Source organism: Oncorhynchus tshawytscha, linkage group LG03, assembly GCF_018296145.1.
Source record: "Oncorhynchus tshawytscha isolate Ot180627B linkage group LG03, Otsh_v2.0, whole genome shotgun sequence".
NCBI classification, from domain to species: domain Eukaryota; kingdom Metazoa; phylum Chordata; class Actinopteri; order Salmoniformes; family Salmonidae; genus Oncorhynchus; species Oncorhynchus tshawytscha.
This window is the reverse complement of record NC_056431.1, coordinates 43,845,496-43,871,588: the sequence shown is the minus strand read 5'-3', so window position 1 is coordinate 43,871,588 and position 26,093 is coordinate 43,845,496. Positions and strand designations below refer to the sequence as shown.

At 41.0% G+C, this 26,093-nt stretch overlaps 1 protein-coding gene across 2 annotated transcripts; it reads right to left on the bottom strand.

Moving 5' to 3' along the window:
* Nucleotides 1-12,119: 12,119 nt before the first annotated feature.
* gad1a (glutamate decarboxylase 1a) lies at nucleotides 12,120-25,430 on the bottom strand. 2 transcript variants are annotated; one of them, XM_024405063.2, is made up of 17 exons: nucleotides 25,139-25,430; nucleotides 23,903-24,075; nucleotides 22,104-22,166; nucleotides 19,591-19,731; nucleotides 18,641-18,883; nucleotides 18,377-18,467; nucleotides 15,730-15,842; nucleotides 15,455-15,570; nucleotides 15,115-15,194; nucleotides 14,974-15,028; nucleotides 14,348-14,464; nucleotides 14,118-14,182; nucleotides 13,938-14,016; nucleotides 13,595-13,744; nucleotides 13,316-13,423; nucleotides 12,859-12,948; nucleotides 12,120-12,745 (listed from the first exon to the last, which is right to left on the bottom strand). In XM_024405063.2, exons 2-17 carry the CDS (start codon nucleotides 23,976-23,978, stop codon nucleotides 12,572-12,574), a joined length of 1,761 nt encoding a protein of 586 aa, XP_024260831.1. In that variant the 5' UTR covers nucleotides 23,979-24,075; nucleotides 25,139-25,430; the 3' UTR covers nucleotides 12,120-12,571. The 2 variants fall into 2 exon arrangements, with proteins under 2 accessions (XP_024260831.1, XP_024260837.1); XM_024405069.2 differs by having other exon boundaries at nucleotides 23,903-23,983.
* Nucleotides 25,431-26,093: the final 663 nt, after the last annotated feature.

Sequence of the window (26,093 nt, the reverse complement as noted above, 5' to 3'; positions counted from 1 at the left end):
CTAGAGATTGAGTCTGTATGTTGGCAGAAGCCACTCAATATTAGTGATGGCTGTTTAATATTAACAGTCTGATGGCCTTGAGATAGAAAATGTTTTTCAGTCTCTCGGTCCTAGCTTTGATGCACCTCTACTGACCTCGCCTTCTGGATGATAGCAGGGTGAACAGGCAGTGGCTCGGGTGGTTGTTGCCCTTGATGATCTTTTTGGCCTTCCTGTGACATCGGATGGGGTAGGTGTCCTGGAGGGCAGGTAGTTTGCCCCTGGTGATGCATGTGCAGACCTAACTACCCTATGGAGAACCTTACGGTTGTGGGCGGAGCAGTTGCCGTACCAGGCGGTGATACAGCACGACAGGATGCTCTCGATTGTGCATCTGTAAAAGTTTGAGTGTTTTTGGTGACAAGCCACATTTCTTCAGCCTCGAGTTGAAGAGGCGCTGCTGCACCTTCTTCACCACTCTGTCTGTGTGGGTGGACCATTTCAGTTTGTCCATGATGTGTACACCGAGGAACTTAAAACCTTCCACCTTCTCCACTACTGTCCCGTCGATGTGGATAGGGGGGTGCTCCCTCTGCTGTTTCCTGAAGTCCACAATCATCTCCTTTGTTTTGTTGATGTTGAGTGTGAGGTTATTTTCCTGACACCACACTCTGAGGGCCCTCACCTCCTCCCTGTAGGCTGTCTCGTCGTTGTTGGTAATCAAGCCTACCACTGTAATGTCGTCTGCAAACTTGATGATTGAGTTTGGAGGCGTGCATGGCCACGCAGTCATGGGTGAACAGGGAGTACAGGAGAGGGCTGAGAACACACCCTTGTGGGGCCCCAGTGTTGAGGATCAGCGGGGTGGAGATGTTGTTTCCTACCCTCACCACCTGGGGGCGGCCAGTCAGAAAGTCCAGGACCCAGTTGCACAGGGCGGGGTTGAGACCCGGGGTCTCGAGCTTAATGATGAGTTTGGAGGGTACTATGGTTTAAATGCTGAGCTGTAGTCGAGGAACAGCATTCTTACATAGGTATTCCTCTTGTCCAGATGGGTTAGGGCAGCGTGCAGTGTGATTTCGATTGCGTCATCTGTGGACCTATTGGGGCGGTAAGCAAATTGGAGTGGGTCTAGGGTGTCAGGTAGGGTGGAGGTGATATGATCCTTGACTAGTCTCTCAAAGCACTTCATAATGATGGAAGTGAGCGCTACAGGGCGATAGTCGTTTATCTCAGTTACCTTAGCTTTCTTGGGAACAGGAACAATGGTGGCCCTCTTGAAGCATGTGGGAACAGCAGACTGTTCAGGTACATCCTGTTTCCATTGATCTTCTGTAAGATGTTTCTACAACTTGATTGGAGTCTACCTGTAGTACATTCAATTGATTGGACATGATTTGGAAAGGCACACACTTGTCTATATAAGGTCCCACAGTTGACAGTGCATATCAGAGCAAAAACCAAGCCATGAGGTCGAATGAATTGTCCGTAGAGCTACAAGACAGGATTTTGTCAAGGCACAGATCTGGGGAAGGGTAACCAAAAAATGTCTGCAGCATTGAAGGTCCCCAAGAACACAGTGTTCTCCATTATTCTTAGACTACTGCCCCACCTGGGAGCCCAAGGCACTGCATCTCAGTGCTAGAGGCGTCACCCTTGTTCAAATCCAGGCTGTATCACATCCTGGCTGTGATTGGGAGTCCCATAGGGCGGAGCACAATTGGCCCAGCGTCATCTGGGTTTACCCGGTGTAGGCCGTCATTGTAAATAAGAATTTGTTCTTAACTGACTTGCTAGTTAAATAAGGGTTCAATTAATAAAATAATAAAATATGTATTCTTAAATGGATGAAGTTTGGAACCACCAAGACTCCTAGAGCGGGCCGCCCGGCCAAACTGAGCAATCGGGGGAGAAAGGCCTTGGTCAGGGAGGTGACCAAGAACCCGATGGTCACTTTGACAGAGCTCCAGAGTTCCTCTGTGGAGATGGGAGAACCTTCCAGAAGGACAACTATCTCTGCCGCACTCCACCAATCAGGCCTTTATGGTAGAGTGGCCAGACGGAAGCCACTCCTCAGTAAAAGGCATATGACAGCCCGCTTGGAGTTAGCCAAAAGGCACCTAAAGACTCTTAGACAATGAGAAACAAGATTCTCTGGTCTGATGAAACAAAGATTGAACTCTTTGGCCCAAATGCCAAGTGTCACATCTGGAGGAAACCTGGCAACATTTTTCAGCGGCAGGGACTGTGAGACTAGTCAGGATTGAGACAAAGATGAACGGAGCAAAGTACAGAGAGATCCTTTTTTTAAATTTGATTGTTTTTACACCTTTTTCTCCCCAATTTTGTGATATCGAATTGTTAGTTACAGTCTTGCGGACTGAGAGGTGACGGTCGAGAGCCATGCGTCCTCTGAAACACAACCCTGCCAAGCCGCACTGCTTCTTGACACACTGCTCGCTTAACACGGAAGCCAGCCACACCAATGTGTCGGAGGAAACACCATACAGCTGGCGACCGGAGTCAGCGTCCATGCACCCGGCCGCAACAAGGTGTCACTAGAGCGTGATGGGACAAGGACATCCCAGCCAGCCAAACCCTCCCCTAAACCAGATGACGCTGGGCCAGTTGTGCGCCACCTCATGAGTCGGTCGCGGCCGGCTGTGACACAGCCCGGGATCGAACACGGATCTGTAGTGATGCCTCTAGCACTGATCAGTGTCTTAGACTGCTGCCCAACTCGGGAGGTCAACAGAGAGATTCTTGATGAAAACCTGCTCCAGAGTGCTCAGGACCTCAGACTGGAGCAAAGGCTCACCTTCTACAGGAAAACGACCCTAAGCACACAGCCAAGACAATGCAGGAGTGGCTTTGGGACAAGTTTCTGAATGTCCTTGAGTGGCCCAGCCAGAGCCCGGACTTGAACCTGATTGAACATCTCTGGAGAGACCTGAAAATAGCTGTGCAGCAATGCTCCCCATCCAACCTGACAGAGCTTGAGAGGATCTGCAGAGAAGAAAAGGATAAACTCACCAAATACAGGTGTGCCAAGCTTGTAGCGTCCGAAGACTCATGGCTGTAATTGCTGCCGAAGGTGCTTCGACAAAGTACTGAGTAAAGGGGCTGAATACTTATGTAAATGTCATATTTCTGTTTTTTATTTTTAATAAATTCGCAAACATTTCTAAAAACATGTTTTTGCATTGCCATTATGGGGTATTATGTGTGGATTGATGAGGGGAAAAAAACTAAATAATACATTTTAGAATAAGGCTGTAACGTAACAAAATGTGGAATAAGTCAAGGGTTCTGAAAACTTTCCGAATGCACTGTAAATGTCACTATAAATCAGCTTAAACAAATGCAGCTACTTTGTTGTTATTCTCGCTACACTGTTTGACGTGACTGTAAGTTAGCCGTAATTTGCTAGCTAGCAAGCAAGAGATAAGAACATTGCCAGCCAGTATGGCAATGGAACATTTAGAACGAACGACTGGGTTGCATCTCTGGTAACCGTACCGATAGAACTGTCACTCCCTGGTCTTAGTATTTTGTGTTTTCTTTATTATTTTGGTCAGGCCAGGGTGTGACATGGGTGATTATGTGTTTGTCTTGTCTAGGGGTTTTGTAGATTAATGGGGTTGTGTTTAGTAGAGTAGTCTAGGTAAGTCTATGGTTGCCTAGAGTGGTTCTCAATCAGAGGCAGGTGTTTATCGTTGTCTCTGATTGGGAACCATATTTAGGCAGCCATATTCTTTGAGTATTTCGTGGGTGATTGTTCCTGTCTCTGTGTTTGTTGCACCAGATAGGGCTGTTTTGGTTTTTCACGTTTATTGTTTTTGTATACTGTTCGTATTTTCATCTTTCATTAAAGATGTTTATGAATAACCACGCTGCATTTTGGTCCTCCTCTCTTTCACCGGAAGAAAACCGTAACAAGAACGAATGACCAGCCACCTTGGGTATTAACCTTACATTTGTGTCAGGAGAATATCTTGTGTAAGGATGAAATAGTATGAATAATCAAAATAACGTTTTTGTGGTGATACAATAAAACAGCTGAGATGAATCAACCAATGTGGAGGGCTGAATAACCATACCCCAAAAGTAGAGGGTTGCTTGGACAGTGAAGTGAATCTCTCAATATCAGAGATTGGGTCTACTAATCAATAATTAACATTCTATTACTTATATATCAATTACCTTTATTTGTTCTTTAAAACATATATTCATATACCGTTATTGATTAAGCAGATATATTAACTTTAAAATTAAGCTTAACCTTTTATATCTCTAACAAAGAAGGAGATGTATGAAAGGATTCAAGTATGTTGCTTTCTGTACTGTATGTTAGGCTAGGCCTCGACAAACTGTGGTTGTAAAAGTTCCATCTTACTGGCCTTTCGCCATTGTAAGGGGGAAAATGCATCATACTGGGATAAAAATCTCCTCAGCGGAAGGATACCTTTATGCTCTGGTTTTGAGGCCAAATTACCCCCACTTCAAAGGATTACACCCATCATAGACTAGAAAGAAATAGTCATTATCTGCCCTCGTCCTTTAACATTATGTTGAAAATGGTCTCTGTCGATAATGCTTTCAAGGCTGGGAGGACAAGAATCATACTAGCGTACTATGAGTAGTATGTTGAAATATCACCACCATGGCTTATGTAGCAATGACTCTGATAACAAACTGTAATAATTAAAGAATGCTTAATCTGCATTCCTGGTCAGAAATGTATACAATATGTGTGCTTGTATGTGTGTGCATACAGAATTTACAATTTAACTCAGTACTATGGTAATAATATTTTATTTATACATATGATTAATATATTTTGCTACAGTATTACATTTGTGACATTAAAATTGTTGTCATTTTCACTTTTAATCACTGAAGAATTCTCTGTCTACAGTGACGCTATCCTACTAGAAGTAAATAAATAAACTCAGTATTTCACTCGCAGCTTGCTGACACCTTAAGTCCCTGCAATCATCACTCCTCTCAGGGCCGCTCTATGTGGCTGTCACAGATTTATATCCATTCAGTCCTCCAAGTAATTTACAATGCAAGTCTGGACTAGGGAATCTACTATTCTTAGTATACATGAAAATACATTCTTACAGCACTATAAAATATACTCTGGGGAGTTTTCAGGACAAGGACTTGGACGTTTTGTGAGAGTCAACATTTTATGGTGTATATTACTGAAGAAGGACCAAATAAGTTTGGGAATGTCAATACTAGCTAATGCTAAACATTGAAGCCTGTAAAATAAATGAGTATATTTTACTTATGATCTGGCAACAATCTGGGCAATAAAATTACTATGTACATAGAGAAGATTACCAATATCTAACATTATGGCAATGTTTAAAATACTCTTTAGAACAGAGCAAAAACATTACTCGTCTGGGTTAAACTTGGCAGTCAACGTGCTGGATCCTTCAGCGTGCACCACATGGCAAACAGCTGTGTCTTCTCTGGATTGCCATGCTGACCACACCAACTGCCTGGCCTGGCTCCGGCCTGTCATGATGGCGGATGGACCTTCCAGAGCTGTGCTCGCCAACCATGATCTCCTCCCTGTCTGTCTTTGGCTCTCTGCTTGTAGTCCAGTTGTGAAGCTAATAAGAGCCTTCCAAATGCATTCTGACAAAGCTTAGTGATTGCAGTCATAATCAAGCCGAGTGCAAAAATGAATAGAATTGTGCACTGCAGCGGGTTTGTATTTTAATGACATAAACTTAATGAATCCTCTGTGACAGGTCATTATCCCGGGGAAGAGAAAACTGTCAAAATAAAGGGAGCCTGTGGTTAGACAAGCTGTATAATCTCACCGACATACTGTGCTGGGAGGCAGAGATAAAGTGCTCCTCAGAGAGAGAGGGGGGGGGTTTAGCTGACAGTTCAGTACAGGTACCTGCTGGTGAAATGTTTATCACACAGACTGTTTATTATTTTCATTTCAACCACTGACACTGTGTTCCCTGCCAGGCCAGTTCATGGCTCGTAGTCAGTATACGTGCAGTACCCTGGAAGTGTCAGCCCTCCTCATGTTAGAAACAATTAACAATTAACATTTAACAATTAGAGTGAGGCTGAGCACTGCATTACTGTCACATTCCGTGGGTCGTCTTGTTTCTTTAAAGCACATGATGGTAATCAGCATGCAAGGCCTGGTTGCAGTGTAATTGCTCTTGGCAAACTCTAATTGCCTTTAGAAAACTGTCCAAGACAGACATTTACTGGCAGTCTTTCAACTTTAACAAGAACCCCATTAGGCGTTCAGACGTTATAGCCGGGGAGATGAGCAAGTTGCTGTTGATGCATTGTTCATTCTTCCATTTATACATTTGCTTTCTCCCAAGACAGATCAACCCTTGCACTGGGAGTGAACCACGAGGTCAATAAGAGGAGGCTATTTAGATAATTGTGAACTATTATCATTGTTTTAGGAGTGAAAGGCCCAGGCCACCGGTTTGATAATTAATCTCAGCGTTACCATCACTGCTAAAAACCCTTTAGAGAGTTATTGCCATGTTTGTATATCTGCTAAAGATTAAATGAATAAACTATGTTGATTTAAATAATACACTCCTCTCCACTTGGCCAAGATGTGTGTGTGTGTGTGTGTGTGTGTGTGTGTGTGTGTGTGTGTGTGTGTGTGTGTGTGTGTGTGTGTGTGTGTGTGTGTGTGTGTGTGTGTGTGTGTGTGTGTGCGCGTGTGTGTGCAGACAGACAGACAAAAGGGGGTTGTGGCAATGAGCCTCCATCAATATCATCATCATCATCACCATTTCATTAGACTAGCCGCGCACAATGGGAATGTCAGTATCTATCAGGAGCCTAATGTGGCAGTGATTCCCAGAGGTGGAAGATAGATCTGGCACATCAGGAACCCAATGACTAGACTCATGGATATATATGAGAGGAGAGCTTTACAGCTGAGAGGGGATAGGGGGAGAACCCCATTGTGGGGAGAATGTCTAGGACCTGAGTGATCATATGAGGACACTGGAGGTGCAACGAGATACCAGTTGAGATGAAACTCACTGCTATGGTTAGGAGGAAAGATACTGCATCTCAGACCTGAAGCACAAATCAATATCTCACAAAATCAATGGAAAGATTGTGTAACAAACACATGCAACCAATACCATAACTATCAGGAAATTATTTATTTAACAAATAAAAAACACTTGGAGACCAGAGGTTCAGCTACATTAAAAGCCAAATGCAACCATTTTTATCTCAATATCATTTCTGGGTAAGAATTACGTACCTTACTGTAATAGTTAACATTTTAAAAAATAAACAAAAATAGCTATTTAGCAAATAAATATTTCTCAAGCAAGAATTCTGCTAGGACTATCTCAGAGTGGCCTGAGTGGGGAGGGGGAGGGATATGTAATCTGAAAACTAGCTGCAGAGAGGTTTGGAACTCTCTTTGTAATTGATCTATATTAACTTGTCACCAATCCAAATCCAAAACCCTACCCATGCCAAACCTGCTGATTAGAAGGTCCTGTGTAGATTGTATTTTCAACGGGTAACTATCAGGAAATATAACACTGATCGAATTTCTTCACACTTTTACAGTGTTTGTTTAATCAGCTGTTGTACAATATGATTACAAAAAATAGGGAAAACTTCATTTTGACTGCACTGGGCCTTTAAGTTTGATTGTACCTTGGTGTTGGTTCATTTTCTGTTGGACATGAAAACTAAGCCTCTTTAGACCCACCATCCATCTCCTCATAGGCAGTGTGTTGGACACAGAGAATCATAAGTTGTGGATGGTGTGAAATGGAGGGTGGTCAGCGACTCAGACAGCAGGCATTTCACAGTCTGGTGTTCATAGACAGTCTACCCCCAGAGACTGAGAAAATGGAGAGGAAATCAGCCATGCTTGTTATTTTCAAATGCCTGCTTTGGACTTGTTCAAAGTGTAATAATGCTTGTAATTGCGATTGATGGGCTTACTGATGGTTGGTTAAGGTGATGGAGCAATGTGAAATTCAATGAATTATTAATTTTATGTTCCATATATATCAGAGAGCTATTCCAAAGTGTACATTATAAAGGGTGTGAAGACAAGACAATACAAATTAGAACATATTTCTCTTACATGTTTCAGTCAAAATGGACAGACATTCGGTTCAAACAATCTTGGGAATGCTAAAATAGCTCTGGAGATGATACATTTTGCATTGTGTGGAAGCCCAAGCACTGATATTTATGTTCCAGTGTAGGTTGAGAATATAACTTACAGTGGGAGGCCATTCGTCTCTGCTTAGTCACTGGACTGTGACAGCCAAAAGAGCCAATTATTGGGAGATACAAAAGCTGGTTCAGGTACTGCAGTTCAATCTGGCTCCTTCATTTTCATTTACGTTCAATTATTTCAAGAGCCTCAGACACCTGCTTCCAAATTAGCTCTGTAATTATGCATCAGTTCAATTAAGCCCAGACAATACTATCACCATTGCTGATGCAAACAACTAACCACTTTGTTTAACGCACTTCGACTCAAAGAAAAAAAGGTTTTTGATTTCTGTTACCCCCTTAAGACTGTGATTTATCCAATCCTGTATTTTGTGTAACTCTACGAAACATCCAATGACATCAAGTCCATAATGATCACGACAGTGATCACACTCCACTCCTGTACGACTGGATTCAGATAAAATGCACCCAGGCAGAGCCTTGAAATGGGCTTCTCTGAGAGATAAAAAAAATGTAAAGGAAGCACAGTGTGATGCGTTTTATGATAAATATCTTCAAAGTGTGAGTAATGAGAGGAGTGGAGTACACAGCGGGGTCTCGTGAAAGCTCAGCTGTGAGATGATCAGCCAATAAACCTTCCCTCCGGGGGTATTCATTTGAGGGATGGGGAATGATAATCACATAGGCTCTTTGGAGAATTTGGACAAGGCACTGGAAATACATGGACATTTGCTCATACTAGATCTTTGGCCTGGGGGAGTGAGGGCTAATCAGTTCACAGGCCATGGTTGAAAAAAAAACAACATGTTAATTGCTCATTTCTACTGCCCATACTGGACTTTGATACTGCACCTTCCATTTCTGGCCTATCAGAAATGTTAATATGTTATAAATGCTGAGTATTTGAACATGCCAGTGTACCGTTGAGATGATTGCAATTCAGTTGCCTCTGACGACGAATGGATAGCGGGTGGCAAAGGCAGAGTGTCTTCTGAGGTAAATCATCTCAAAATGTCTCTCACATCATTGCTGTTCCCCATGGCTGACCCGAGTCCATAAAGGCAGGTCTGTCCCCAAAGGCCTTTTTATTATTCAGCCAGCAAACACAGGACCCCAGAGGGAATATTACTGCACACTGTACGGAATTAAAAACAGCAAGCCATTACACTGGTCGACCGGACTCATAGCCACAGATTTATTCATTACAGATCATCATTAGACCTCATTAACAATAACTGCAAAAAAATGCCCCCCCCCAAAAATTGTTAAAGCTGAGATTTTTATTGGTGCTGTCAATAAGACGGTAATGTTCTGCACTTAGTATGAGGTTCAAGTGGCTACCTTGACAGGGGATCTCCATCCGACTCACTGAGGAATGTAATTCAATCAATCTGATCACAGAAACAAAATCATCATCATGACCGTGCGTTTGTTTTGTCAACATCTCAATGACAAACAATTGGTCTCTTGCAACATGTCGATTCTAACGGGATAATATTGTCCACACACGGGTCATATTAAGACCAGAAAATCCACGACATAGTTTATAGATTTGAAAGATTATATATTTAATTAAATGGCCCCGTTAATTAAGTGAAATGCTTCAAAACAGTCAATGCATCACTGTTAAAATACAAACAATCCTTTGTCCCTACGATAAAACATTTCCCCAGATGGTTTATCACTGTGCTTCCCACTAAATAAGGGCTTTATTGAATCCGTATCGTGGAAGTGCAGCATTACAGCGTGATTTCAATTTAAAGGCAATGTTTCCGCATTATAGTGGAGACTGTATTCACGGCAAACTCTACATATGTCGGCTCAACGGGAAATTACCTTTCAATTTCTATCGCGCAATCTGTAACGCTTCAGCAATACAGATTGAATAGAGCCCTAAAGAAACAGCACATTTGCTGCCAGAGCTCAGCTTCCCTCCCACAACTAGTCATGTGACACTATAACATTCAGTCAATGTGATTCACAATGACATATCACAGTTACACAACACAGATTGCACTAAGGTTAAGGGTGACTGACTTACATATTCTTATATAAATATCTTAATCCATCTATTGGTTATATTAAGGGACTTATTTATATATATTTGTAAGTATACCCTTCTTTGGTTCACAAATACACTAAAATACCTTTTAATATGCTTATACAAAACACAGTAGCGTTTCAAAATACAAGTAAGGACACATTACAAATGGAATAGATAACAATATAAATCAAGTGATTAATCTATTAAATACTTATATTTAGTGGTTTGTATAATCATTGGAACATGTGTTACTGAAAAACTAGGACATATATTTGCCACAAAAGCAATGTAACAATACTATACACAATCTCCACAAAATTCATTAGCTCTAAAAACGCAGCAATAGAATACAGTACCTGTTACAATGACTGTGTTATATTCCCTCTACTTAATATGAAAGGGGGAAACCAGATACAATGTGGTGTTGCATACAGTGCCCCTGGCTTAATAACTACATGGACAACACACAGCACCAATATTCAGTACATTATAATATATATACAGTACCATTCAAAAGTTTGGACGCAGCTACTCATTCAAGGGTTTTTCTTCTTTTAAAAAAAATGTATTTTTACCGTTTTCTAAATTGTAGAATAATAGTAAAGACATCAAAATGATGAAATAACACATATGTAATCATGTAGTAACCAGAAAAAGTGTTAAACAAATCAAAATATATTTTATATTTGAGATTCTTCAAAATAGCCACCCTTTGCCTTGATGACAGCTTTGCACACTCTTTGCATTCTCTCAACCAGCTTCATGAGGTAGTCAACTGGAATGCATTTCAATTATCAGGTGTACCTTGTTAAAAGTTAATTTGTGGAATTTCTTTCCTTAATGCGTTTGAGCAAATCAGTTGTGTTGTGACAAGGTAGGGGTGGTATACAGAAGATAGCCTTACTTGGTAAAAGACCAAGTCTATATTATGGCAAGAACAGCTCAAATAAGCAAAGAGAAACAACAGGCCATCATTACTTTAAGACATGACGGTCAGTCAGTACGGAAAATGTCAAGAACTTTGAACATTTCTTCAAGTGCAGTCACAAAAACCATCAAGCTCTATGATGAAACTGGCTCTCATGAGGATCTGCACAGGAAATGAGACCTCTGCTGCAGAGGATAAGTTCATTAGAGTTAACTGCACCTCAGATTGCAGCCCAAATAAATGCAGAGTTCAAGTAACAGACACATCTCAACATTAACTGTTTAGAGGAGACTGCATGAATCAGGCCTCCATGGTCGAATTGCTGCAAGGAAACCACTACTAAAGGACACCAATAAGAAAAAGAGACTTGCTTGGGCCAAGAAACACAAGCAATGGACATTGAAGGCCTAAAATCTGAAATCTGTCCTTTGGTCTGATGAGTCCAAATTTGAGATTTTTGGTTCTTTGTGAGACGCAGAGTAGGTGAATGGATGATCTCCGCATGTGTGGTTCCCACCGTGAAGCATGGAGGAGAGCCATCCCATCTGGTTTGCGCATAGTGGGACAATCCTTTGTTTTCAACAGGACAATGACCCAACACACCTCCAGGCTGTGTAAGGGCTATTTGACCAAGAAGGAGAGTGATGGCCTCCACAATCACCCAACCTCAACCCAATTTAGATGGTATGGGATGAGTTGGACCGCAGAGTGAAGGAAAAGCAGCCAACAAGTGCTCAGCATATGTGGGAACTTCTTCAAGACTGTTGGAAAAGCATTCCTCATGAAGCTGGTTGAGAGAATGCCAAGAGTGTGCAAAGCTGTCATCAAGGCAAAGGGTGGCTACTTTGAAGAATCTCAACACTTTTTTGGTTCCTACATGATTCCATATGTATTATTTCATACTTTTGATGTCTTCACTACTATTCTACAACATAGAAAATCGTAATAATAAAGAAAACTCCTGGAATGAGTAGGTGTCTCCAAACTTTCGACTTGTACTGTATATTACAATACTGTACATATCTATGCCATGAGGTGCCTTGCATTGTCCTCTGTCTCTACTGAAAAGGTCGCTCAAGGTCACTCAGTATGTGAATATGTATTCTCTTACATAGGCTATACTGTACAATAGTTAAATCTAACAATGGCATAGTCACTGCTAAAAGACAGAACAGACAGGAAACATATGAGACCCACATTTATTATTCTGAAGGTTACCTGTGGTCTAAAAAGACCTATAAGCAGCTGAAGATTCAAAGTCCTACATGATTGGTCAAGAGACAACAGAAATATGAAGCTCAGTGTAGCTCAGGGTCTTTTTAGAGCTGGACATGACAAAGCTGAGAATGAAAGGTCAAAGGGCAACATCCTCCTAATGGGTGTGGCCATTACAAGTCCTGCCCCAGTCTCTCAATCTCATCAGTCAAGAAGTCGATATCTGACCTGGTGGCGGCAGGATTGGAGATGACCATTCTGAAAAAGTTGACCTTGTCTCCCTGAGGCTGGTAGCCCACCATGGTAGTTCCAGACTCCATCATCAACGCCTTGATCTTGGGGGCCACCTGGTTTAGAGGCAAGGACAATTCAGAGAAATGTACAGTAGGTCAGTGCTGTCTCATCTGAATACAGAATATAGTCTTCATGAGCCGAAGCTGACGAGTCCTTTACTCCTTACCTTATGCAACTTCTCCCTCTTCTCCTGACCATCGGGCATGTCACGAATGCCTGGTGGAAGGTACCAGAAGCAGACATTCGTGTGCTGGGGCTGTGGAAAGAAAACAGCAACATTGTTTGTCCGTGTCTTTACTCAATGGAGTATCTAAAGAAGAAGTAGCCAACCTCACTAAGAGACCAAATTGAGATCTGAGGCTCTTGCAAGGCAAGTTCATAAATCCACAAGGAGTTCAACTGGGGATTCTAAAGCCTAGCACCACCTCTATAGGCAGACAGGGAGGAGAGTTGGCCTGCCTCACTACATTGTGTTGCTCAGAATACTGTTGGGCATCTCAGTTAATGAGTTCATATTAATCAGATATGTAATTCCTCTGACGCTTTATTAGGGTAATCCATTAGAAGATATTGCTGTTTTTGGGAACAGAAACAAGTAGAAAATGAAGGGAGAAAAATCTCACCTCTCCATCGAACACCATCTGATAGCCCTTGCGACCCTTTATTTTAGTGTAGAGATAATGCGAGAGGTCCAAACACTTGTCGATGTGCTGTTCAAACCCTATTGTTCCCTGTTGGAGTGGAAATACACAAAACATAGGCAGATCATTCATATCAAGAACTTCCCTTTTTCTGTTCCATGAGCCAAGATCAGCATCCAAGATCAATCCCTGTTCCATGCTAACGCTTTAAAGCCTGACTAAGTATTGCAATAAGAGCTTGGACAGATATGTGCACATTACCTTCGCTTTCCACATGAGCCAGAATTTGAAGATATCTACATGTCGTCCACACTGGATGGCCTTGTCCCCCGTGTCGTACGATACATCGTACTGTTTGTCTGGTTGGAAGAGGTAGCCAGCGCACATGGAGTTGCAGCCTGATAAAACTCCCTGTAAAGATCAATGGTGTGGTTAATGGACACGGACGAAAGGCAGAGACGTGATGTTCAACGGTGCCTTCAAACTGGGCTATACTCATAAGAATAGTAGCAAACTCTCTGTGACCTCCGACTTAACTTTAAGTGTGGTTTCGTGGCATTCACACCATAAGGGATGATGACCCATCTATCCGTATTGCTCTTACCCTCTCTCTGACCAGAATGGCAGAACACTGCAGTGGCACACCCATCATCTTGTGAGGGTTCCAGGTGACCGAGTTGGCCCTGCAAACATGTAACACGGACTGTAAGGCAGGCCACGGCCCCCATCAATGAGTGTGTGTGATTGGTTTAAAAGAGGATATCTTCTCGGGGCTGTAGCCTACCTCTCTACGCCACACAGCTTGTGCCTGTGCTTCCTGGACATCAGTAGGCCTCCTCCCCACGCACCCTGAACAAAGACAACAGTTTGTTTTGAGGATAAGGATTGGACACGGCAGGTGGCTTATATGTTCAAACTAAAGCTCAGCCGACCATTGAAATGTGTTGCAATTAACCCTGAAATGATTGATGTCACCACAACCGTACTGTATCCGTAGTAGGAAGACACACTTACATCCACATGTAACCACATGTTGTATTTCTCGCAGATGTCTGCAATCTCGTGGATGGGATCGAATGCTCCATACACTGTGGAACCAGCTGTAGCGTTCACGAACATTGGGACACAACCCTGCAAGCATACACCATGAGATTGAATATGGAGCCTTGTGTTATTGGAGTGAATTGAAATGGTTGCATTCTGTTTCTGTAATCTTTGACATACTATGAACAGGTTAGAGCAGATTTAAATGACATTGGACTATTTCTCTTGTGCGAGCCTTTGTAACCCCAGAACTGCACGTCCATTGCAGACAGCCTGCTATCACCTCTCTCCTGTAACGGAACTAGCTTCAGGAGACTGTGCTTTGGAGCTAGTGGCAGTGCGTAAGGTAATACTTAAGGATGCATAAGTACTAACCCTAAAATTAAAGTAGACCTGTTTTTTATTTTGTAAACATGAAAGATTACCTGACGACCGGAGTATTCAGATGACTAGATTCATATTAGGCAGCTGTTCTCATTTGAATTCTGTGTCAGTGCATCGCATCATTGTGCAGAAACAAACGGAAGGTATTTCATGTCTTCAGGGGATACGAATCCACAGTTTGAAGTTGATTGGCTGACAGTTTGAAAACTCACCCTCGCCTTGGCATCGATGACCTTGGCTTCCAAATCAGCGGGAATGACTCTCCCTCTAGTGAAGCAAACAAGACACGTCAAAGGGATGTTTTCACTGGGTTGGTTCATTCAGTGCAGTAAATTGGACATGGCTCCACAAACCTCTCATCTGTGCTCAACAGGATCAGGTTTTCTGTTCCAAAGCCCAGAGCAGCACTGGCTTTCTTTATAGAGTAGTGGCTCTGACAAAACACATGAGCATGACATTAGACTACGAACCTATCAGCTGAGCTCTGGCATATAGTCAGCTGATGTACTGTCCAATGGTTGTAGTTGTTGTGTTGCTTTGAATCAGGCATGCCACGAACCCTTTATACAGAATAGACAGGGTCAATCAAGCGGTGACAATAAATAACAATAAGACGTTGTCTTGGTAATACAATACTGCTTCTGAGACTGGAGACCTGTTCTGCTGTGGAAATGAATGTTGGATGAGACTTACATGCTCGGAGGTGAAGAGCACCAGTCTGGGGGCAGCAGTCATGCCTTTGGTCTTGACTTCAGGGAAGAACTTGTAGCGGGCGATCATCACACTGTACATGTTGGATATCGCTCCACCTGCACAAACGTTGCATACAATCTTTCGCTAAACTGCATTCGATTATCTGAAGGCTTGTGTAAGGAATCTTCATCTGTAACGGTAGGTTTATTCCCACCTCAGATTCTCAAGGCATGGCTGAATTCATAACTGTTCATCAGAATTGGCTTCGCACTCACCTGGTGAGAAGATCCCATCGCCCTCTCCATCAGGCCAGCCAATGATCTCTCTCATCTTCTTCAGCGTCAGCTGTTCCATGAGCACGAAGACTGGGGCAATCTCATAGGTGAACCTGAAATACAGAGCACCTGTCTCCAGTTACCCACTACCAATAGAAATCCATTCTATCACTGGCCTTGAACTCTCATATTGTCATATGTTTCTCATATCTACATTGTCTATATTGACAACAACAGAATCAATGAAGGCAGGTGGCAAAATCCCAGGATAAGGCATCACCATACATCACCATTGTGATAAAGGCCAATAATTGTAGCTTATTTTTTCTATTCTTTTGTGCAAAATAGATTTAAATTGTGTTTTGTTGAATTATCATTACATATGTTTCTTAATGTGTATATTGAGCAATGCCACGTTGAAGCCAGAGAAAAGAATGGAACACACTTACTACTTTCAACGCCGTCGCGATTCAGTGATAGCTCTGTTACATTGTATTACGGATACCATTTGTTGCAGTGGAATGAGAAAGAACATCAATGTCACATAGTCTGAAGTCCATTAAGAATATTCCACCAAGAGGGAGCGCCTGTCTCTGAGTTAGCAAGAAGAAGAGGCTAGAAATGTGAGGCAACACAATGAGAGCGTCATTGCCTTTGCGTCTGAGGTTAGTCTTGAGGCCAGCTTCCACAGAGCTTGTTTTCAGTGTGTTTTGAATTAAAACAGTATATTACCCTCATGGCCCATCTCACAGAGAGTAATGATGGAAGAATGGTCGTTTCTCCTTTAGAATAGGAATTATATCATTACGATCATGTTTATTCAATGCAATCACAATTACAACATAAAGGATTTTTTCCATATCATTAGAAACTTCCTCCAGGGTAGTGCAAGATCAATGTAGAATGAAATGGATCCCCATCTAACTCATCTATCGTCACTACGTCCTGCCCAATGCTCTTCTCCTTACACTGCCTGTCTATTCATGCAATGAGTCAATGCATTAGTGGGGCAATGCAGTGTATCACACTGTGCCATACACACAGCACTTATTTTGTTTTGTTCTCTGGCTCATCATATCCAGCAGAAATGTTTAAAATGAGTCCGGAGCTATTGTCCCAAATGAATTTGCACTCGCTCACTTATGTCGAGTAATCCTGATGATAACCCTGGGACGTGATTGTCAACCTAGTAGTGGGAATCAATACGTGTCAGGGGTAATTAATGATGATGGAGTAATTAGCTCATGCAAATAACAAATATGGATGCAGTCAGAGCCAACCCTCTGATTCAACTCATCTACAGTAGTGTTGCTATATAGCATACACAGGGTAGCAACACTCTCACCAGCAGATCTTCAGCACCATATCAATCCCATGAGCTGGACCAACTAAACACTCTTCAAAACACTGGGAGCAAAGAGGGATACATCCTTTGAGGATTACAATACATAGAAGGTCAAGTCAGCCAGGCCATGTTTTGACCCTTTAATTAAGTCAGGGCCCAGGCAAAATTAATAATTGAATCACTGACATGAAGAAGACCAGCCTTGGTGGTGAGCTTGTATTACTGTGCTGTGTTTAGGCCCAAAAAAATGTATGGAAATTGACTATGACCACACAGATTACTCTGGTTATTACCACTCAGAAATGCAATGTTTTATCAATGTTCACAACACAATATTTTTCATATTGTGTGTTTTTTGTTGTTGTAATGATGATTTTACAATGCTGTGATGGGTTCCCAGGCTGACATCATAGACAAGATCAGCATTTTACAGCAGCTGATACACTCTGACCAGTGCCTTAACTGACTTGGCAGCGTCAGCTGGTAATCTGTGTGTACTGGTCAACAATAGTCCATTGGCCAACGAAGCATCAACGTTTCTCTTGGACAAGTCCCTGGGCACCTGGTGTATCGCCATGCTGTCTCTTACAGATTTCCTTTGCCACAGGAAAAGCAATATTGAATCACAATTGTCTATTGTTCACATTTGCGCAGAAGATCTCAGGGGCATATCTCATTCTGTTGTGGCAAAGAGCATTCCATAAAATCTCTGAGGCAAAGAGCATTCCATAAAACAACCACCCAATATAACTTTGAATGCTAATCAATATGCAATTTAGTTTGCCTGCAGGGCTGTATTATCTGACTACAGCCAGTGTCGGTCAACAACAACAATAAAGCAAACAGATAGTGAACTCGCACAACTCTCCCTTTTTGCTTGCTTAAAAGGCAGTCTGTAAGAGCATCCTTGGGATCTTTCACTTAGAAGCTTATGAAAGGCCCTAAATATGTCACTTCCACTGATCTTCGTCTTCAAACGAAATCTTCAGAGGCCATTTGAAATGGTAGGAATTGCCATTTTTCTTCAACGCCAGACATACCTTAAACCAAACTAAATCCACTCTCTGCCTAATTAGATCCTTCAACCTCTTATCACAATCCCCAGCCTAAAACGAAAACTATGTTACGCAACTCTTACTAAGATCCTTTTGTTTAGGCACATTGTTCACAAAATCGACAGGACTACTTTAATACTATACACATATTTCCAAAATGTAAAGTTCCTGTGACTTTCACTAATAAACACGTATAAATGTATCATAACAAATGTGTAATAACTGTGGGGAGATAAAGACCACTCACATGTTAGTGTTTGCAGTGGAGGTGAGCCATTCTCCTGACAAGCCAATGATGTCTAAGCCAGTAGATAGCTGATTGAAAAACCTGGGGTGACCTGGGAGGGAGAGACAACACCATTTGTCTTTTAATACATTTCTCATGAAAGCTTCATCATTCACCTATGGGATCATCTGTAATCATTAAACCACATTGTAGACAAATGAGAGAGATTTTGATTGTGCTGAGGGGGTTAGCCATGCTTTATGCCTCTGTCTCCTCTCTCCTCACCTGTTCTCACTCCATATTTCAGGGTATCCCTACAGTCCACCAGGATCTGCTCCAGAGATTCAGGTTGGTCAGATAGCTCCAGGTTGAAGCCCTCCATGCCTTCCAGCAGCTGGTGGGGGTGGTGGAAGTCCAGGACCTTGGTGGATCTGTCGAAAGTCTTCCGGACGTAGTTTGTGAGAATATCCACCACCTCCAACAAAAACTGCATAGTTGGCTCCTCTCCATTTTTAGCTGGTAATAAATCTAGGGTGAGAAATTGAAGCATGTCAACAGTATTTGTGTTTTTCACATTTTCGAAAAAGATTTAATCCATCACTTTTGTTTGCATCCTTCCTCACTTGAGGATGTTTTTAAGAGCTTACTTTCACAATCTTCTGTAGAATGTGTCATGACTTCATTCTACTTCACATCTTGTAAACTATTTATTTGGTTTTCCTCTCTAAAGCTGGTATAAATTATATAAATTATAATGTCATTTCCAGCAACAAATGAATGAGCCTTTTTGGTATTTCTCCAGTGAGTATCCCTGAGTAGCCTATGCTATTACAACTTGATCTAGCCCGTCATTATGGTAAACCAAATGGTGAATATTGATTTCAAATAGGCATAGCAATCAATTCAATTTAAATTACTAACAACCTAATGATTTAGGGTTTTCTTATTTTCCACAAAAAGTTTTACAAAATAAATAAAATTTAAAAAATACCTTTTATCATCAAACATGACTAAATTGAAAGAAATCTCAGAGATTTAGACTGATTATAAAGATTTGGTATTTTCAAACCAGATCAAATCAGGCTAATCTTTGCATCAGTAACAACATTTAAGATTTTAAAATTGACTCATGTTCCATGTAAAACAACTGAACAAAGCGAACATCAACAAGTTCCCTACATCCTTTTTATTCATAGGCCTACGTTTCCCATAATGAAAATAATCCGGACATCTACCTCTAGCAAATAGATTGGAAAAGTCCGTCTCGGTGCGTCTGAAACGGGAATCCCTGTCGCTGTTATCCAGCAGGTCCTTAGACGATCTTTCCTTGAAGGAACTAATCTTCTCCTCGAGGTTGTTGTTCTTCTGCAAAAATCCTAAATTGTTGCAAGGGGCAGAGGATTGAAATGAGTGATTACTACCATCACCCCCAATCGCAAACATTTTGATGACACCCTTTTTACACAAAACACATGCCTAAATGTCTCTCACTGATTGAGCTGACAATGACGTGGTGTGGGTTGGTTTTGAGAAAATTCCCATCCTGTCCAGGGAAGCCTTTTTATGGGAGGAAGAGTCAGTGGGAGGTTGAGCCCAGTGACAGCAGCACCAAAAGCCAGTCAAGCAAAAACAAATAGCCGTCATTTCGTGTAGCTGTAAATTCGTATTAATTCCCTCCGACAGATTCCACTTCAGTAAGCAGGGAAGAGCACACAATGAAGTGAACCGATGTCATTAAAGCCTGAAGTCAGACCTAATAGTTGGACTGGGCTGTGATGATATATGGGACATTTTATAGACTATCTGCTCATAGACTTGTGGAGGACACCACATTAACTCAATTCTTATTTATTAACCTATACCGTTTTTTTTTTTTCAATAATGTATTTCTAGGTTGGCCTTCGAAAAAAAGAACATCTATTCCAAATATTCTGCTAAGATTATTAGTAATACAAAGTCCTGCAATGTGATCTTATTTATGATCTTATTATGCAAATCAATAACGCAATATTTCAGATAAACTAGCTAGGCCTACAAGATGTGAAACGATATGCCATATCCCACACCATTTTAGAGTAATAAATACAACTACATAAAAGTGTATCAGGAGATGATAGTTGGAAGTATTTTTACTGTTAATTTATTTTTATTTCGTTTTCAATATAGACTAATTGTAGATAATTGTATTATTTCACATTCAGAAAGGATATGTTAGATTATACCCCGGATAAGCATAAATCCAATATTTCACTAGGTCAAGCATTTGATGTTGTTTTTAAACCAATATCATTGCACTTAATAAACAGAGATGAAAAGTGGAAAACGGGCCTATAGGCCTATATAGTGAATCAGATAAAACCAAAACGTAAAAATGGCATAAATATCGTACTGAAACATCAAACTTGATTTATCCTTTGCGTTGGGCTCCCGAGTGGCGCAGCTGTCTAAGGCACTGCATCTCAGTGCAAAAGGCATCACCACATACACCCTGGTTCGAATCTAGGCTGTATCATATCCGGCCGTGAACGGGAGGCCCATAGGGCCGTCATTGTAAATACGAATTTCTTCTTAATTGACTTGCCTGGTAAAATGAAAATAGGCCTATACTGTTGGTCCTTGATTGGCCCTGATGGCTCAATAACAATAGACTCAACCCTTGGCCATATCAGATAGGGCTAATGCATTTTGCTTCCACTTAATCGGTGCGTATAGTGGAGAAGACAGACAGTAGTTCTACTATCTCTGCAAAACAGAACCTTGACGAATTGCGATTTGAGTTCCCTGGAGCAGAGAAGATGACTATCGCGATGAGAGTAATCTTTTCTCTTCTGATGGACTCGCATCATGATAAGGACCGATTCCAATCATTCCACCAAATATAGCTCTTTAATAAATGACACCCGCTCAGAGGCTACCGATATATTTTGAGAAAAAGACAAAGGCAGGTGCGTATAATAAGATATTAAGATTTGGCTCAGCAAATACAAAGATAGGCTATCTTACTTGTGGATAACTACAATGTAAAATCAACTGTACATGTTCATGTTTCAGTCGAAATTACCTAAAAATAATGAAAAGGGGGTTGCATAATTTAGCCGGGTATTTGTTTATTCCAAGGTCATTAAGCATTGGCAAACGTATATGTTTTCCAGGTAGGCCATAAGAGGGCGCAATAGTACGATTTGATTAAGAATTCTATATTTTTTAAAGCAAGGTAAGAAAACACACACATTGAAAACATATCCAAGATTAAAGAGAGCTCATATTCCATTTTGGGAAGTGCCAACGTAGACCTATAGTTATTTTTGGACCAATAGCTAGTCTCTGCTGTTTTTCAAACTGATTTTAATATTGATAAAAAAAACAGGTTTGTTACTATAAATTCAGTGGTAATAATCATTATGGCCATGTTGATTCTTTCTGCATGAAAACCCACTCATGCGACCAGAGAAAGAAGAAAGGGGCAGAAGGTAATCACAGCCGCCCAGGCTTCACAGTCTTTGTGTATTAGCCCAAAACAGTATGGCTAATAGCATATTCATCAGATATCAGAATGGTCTGCTTGCTCGACGTTGAGAAACACATAAAATATGAAACATAGGTTACATAATGTAGGCTATGATATTTCTTCTGTTAATTATTTGACGTAGGACTAATTGCATTCTAAACGACACTTAAGAACAAAAGCCTACATGAACATGTATTATGAGGTCCACGAAAATAAATGACATGAAAATAGTAAACTTACCACATATCTTCATTCCCAATTTTCTAGAACATCCGTGAGCAACTCCACACCAAGCGTCATAGCCTAAAATAATTTTGGAAAACTATTGAGAAGGCCCTTACATTAGGCCTCAAGTGCATATTATTTCTGCAAAAATACTCCCACACTCAAAGTGATGGATGGGAAAATATTGAAGCAGGTTGGATAAAACAATGCATTCGACTATCAATTAACATGTATCTGTGTGTGTGTTTTAATTCATCTGCTCTATCCCAATGATACCACTATGGCCATAGGCCTATAACGTGGCATTTCAGCTGAACATTCCACGATTTAGCCATTTCTGACTGTGCAAAGGAACTAATTGGGTGAGAAGATGCTGAAAAGATCAGACATGCATCACCAGACATTGGCCAGTGACAAAAAGGGCTGAGCATTTACGTCGCTATCAAGGGCTTCCATGGATTAAATTGGGGAGGTGGGGAGTTGTTGTGTGTCTGTGTGTGAGGAGGGGGGGTCTAGGAATTGAAGAATTCTGTTGAAATTGACCCTGGAAAAGCGGCCAGTGGAAGGGACAGACAGCTCCACACAGAATGACGTTTAACCGCTGCTTAGGATCACAAATCACATATATCTGGACCAAATCTACGCCAATGTTACACCCATGAAGACAAATGCAAAGGCAACAGAAATATCTGAAATAAGACGTGTATAATGCCAAATAATTATGCCAATTATGGGTGGAATAAGCTTGAGATCCACGAGCATAATTCGGATTTTCGCGTATTATGCATTGATGTCAAAAGAGATACAGACACAATTGAAGTTGCACATTAATAGTTGTAGCCTAATACTGGCACGACAACAGTCTCATGGCTTTGGCACACCATCAAGCCCAAAGCAAGCACAGTTTTGCATGCAAATTCAGCACTGACTGAATCCCTTTTCTGGTGAGAAAAACGGAGGTGCAGTTTTTCTACATTTAACTCTGATCTGACGTCAAATACAATTTCGTGGTTTAATCTTTTACCTTTGAAAATGCATAATTTACATTGGAGTGTAGTTTATATCAAATCAGAGCTTTTATGGTTGTATGTGAGGAAAAATAGGACATTTATGGCGAGCTTTGCATCAAAATATTAATGTGCTTGGACAACTAATTGGAATGTAGCCGAGGCTATAGGTTAGTTATGTTTGTCTTCAATAGCTCTTGGATAATAAAAAGTATTGAGGCAGCGCTGTTGGCCGCTTACATCTCCACATCCCCCCTCAGCTGAAGGTACAATAAGGTGCTTGAACACATGCCATTAGGGCCAATTTAGTGTGGCTACAATTAACGCCACTTTGCACATAATAAATTAGCATTACATTCGCTCTCACTTTTTATTCAACCACGACGGAATAAATACACTGACAAATATAGCCTACTATAGTCTCTTTATGGAAGGCAATAATAATAATAATAATAATAATAGGCTTATAACAGCAGAATAATAACTCAAGAAGGCTGTATATTTTTTTGGAAGATTATGTTAAATTCTTTTGGGATTTTTGCATTTATCAATACCGACAGGATGGTACTAGACTAGCCATTAGTATTTTCTAATTGCTTCAGTTCATGTTTTTAGAGGACATCAACCGATTTTGACAGCAAGATCCGTCTATCAAGCAGATGCCGGGAGGTCTGCTGCGCATGCAATGATGCGGTGATTTGTTGCGTGGGAGGCATTTAGAATGGTACCTCCGTGGAAATGATTAATGGCATTGCCCACAAAGTAAATAGCACAAGTGAAATAGCGTTTTATCTGTGATGGACCTACTTGAGCCTGGTGGTCGTAAATTTGTCGAGTTGGGATCCGGTTCGTTGCCAGACGAGGAAGGTGCAGACGCCGCCATCACTCCTAAGATACAGTACAAATGTCCTCACTCCAAAGCTCGCTGTCACTTTCTGGGAAACCTTTCTTATTTTATTCAAGATGAAAAGTCACATTCACTGCAAGGAGAGTAGAAAGAATAGCTGTCTCTGAGCCTTAAAATATATAAATAATGACATGCCTATCTAGGCTATTTTAAATGTATGAATATGATATTTTAAGATCGATCCCTCATTCAAACGCTGACAGAAATATCCACAACTACGAATAAGCAAGGAGACAGGACACGACAGACATGTCTACGACATCGTCTGGCAGCCAGAGTAGCCTACAATTATTCTCAAACATCAATTAACAGGTTGGCTGAGGCTGCAGTGCACATTCTTTTTTTCCTGAATCCATAGGCGACTGATATGAGAGTAAAAATGCAATACATTTCATTAGGCTTTATCAAAACATCATCGACAATGATGCTCATTAATCCTCGCCAATCCGTTCCACAACCTGATCTCTGCTGTCAATGTGGATAATGAGGCATCACTGCAAGTGCATTTCTTTGTTTTCAGAGAGTTATATATGTATATGCCTTTGATGATAGGAAGGTAACCCGGGGAGTTGGGCAACAAATAGTTTAACCCTAAAACATTATGTATTGAAAGTGAAAATACTGAATTAGCCTTGATAAATGATCAACTATGCCATTAACAGCTAATCTGGTGATTTATCACATAGGCAAGTTAGGTGAACTGTCAAACCTCAGATAAATTACGTATTCATTTTATAATCATGACAGAAAATATGCTACGTTTACACAATTGATTGACAAACAGGATAGTGACTCCTCAATTAAGAGGATGATTTGTAAATAGTGATGACCCTTATCCAGGTCAATGTCACTTCAAGGGAAAAGCATGCCCATGCAATGAAAAACCCTCCGTCAAAGCTCAAAGAACTGTAGTTGAATGATACCACAATTTTATCAATCAATAACTTTAATATCAGCAAACAAATATTATGCACAGCCTGTATTGTTCTCTGTGTCTATCGTACAAATCGTTTATGAACGATGTTAAAACACCTGTTTGAGCCTCTCAAACGTCAATTTATCATAAAGCTTTAATGAACAAAGCACACTTATCCAGCTCTTGTAAGATAATAATCCATGTTAAAAAAACATCTTACCGTGCTGAGGGTGGGTACAGGTGACCAAGTAGAGCCCCAGAAAGAAACTATGGGACGATGATGAAATAAAGTCCGTTGGCAACGCAACGCAACGTCTGGTGCGCTTTTGACACTTCAAGAAAAACAGGGTTTTGAATATCAGTTCAATATCAGTCTACAAAATCCCATCCACAGTGACCTTTTTAGAGAAGTAGCCTACGTTTGATTTGCTGATATTTAGAGCCGCGTGCATTGACTATTTATTCGTTACTACGCACGCATGAGTCACACCAATACCTCCTCTGGTGCTGAACCCCCCAATATCGAACAGATCCGCTTTGTCTGCAAAATGTACATAGAATAGTGGCACTTTCATCTATAACGTGCTTTTGGTAAGTGTTTGATGGCCTTTGAGGCTATATACCTCGATTTGAAAACAGATTTGGAATCCCGGTCACGAACCTGGACTTGGGAAGTTTGATCCTATGCAACACATTACGCTCATATGGGATGAAGGAGGGGGGAGGAGAGAGGTCCTTGGCTTGTTCTTGTGAAATCGGAATAGTAGGGAACCATAATCAGAAGAGCCATCTCCTTTTAGGTTATTGTCGGTCTTCTTCTGTGGGATTAACATGTTTTGTTGAAATCTCAGCGTGTATGGCTTCATCTGTTTTTCGATGAAGGCTACAATAAATGTATTATCAATAACGATATTTATAGACAAGTAGGCTATTTTGGCCAAAGTTATAATGTCTTATTTTCGTCCGAATTTTAAGATGACAACGCAACATTTATCTTACGTTTTTTGGTAAAGAAACAGTGAAATTCAAAGTCAGTGCATAAAGGTGAAAACAAAATCCACAAGGTGGCAGTAATGAATCATCAATGATTCATCAATGATTCTTCCCAGAACTCCACAGAATTGAAATGGGCCACTCCGCAAATACTTCACGAATCTAATAATAAACCATCACAT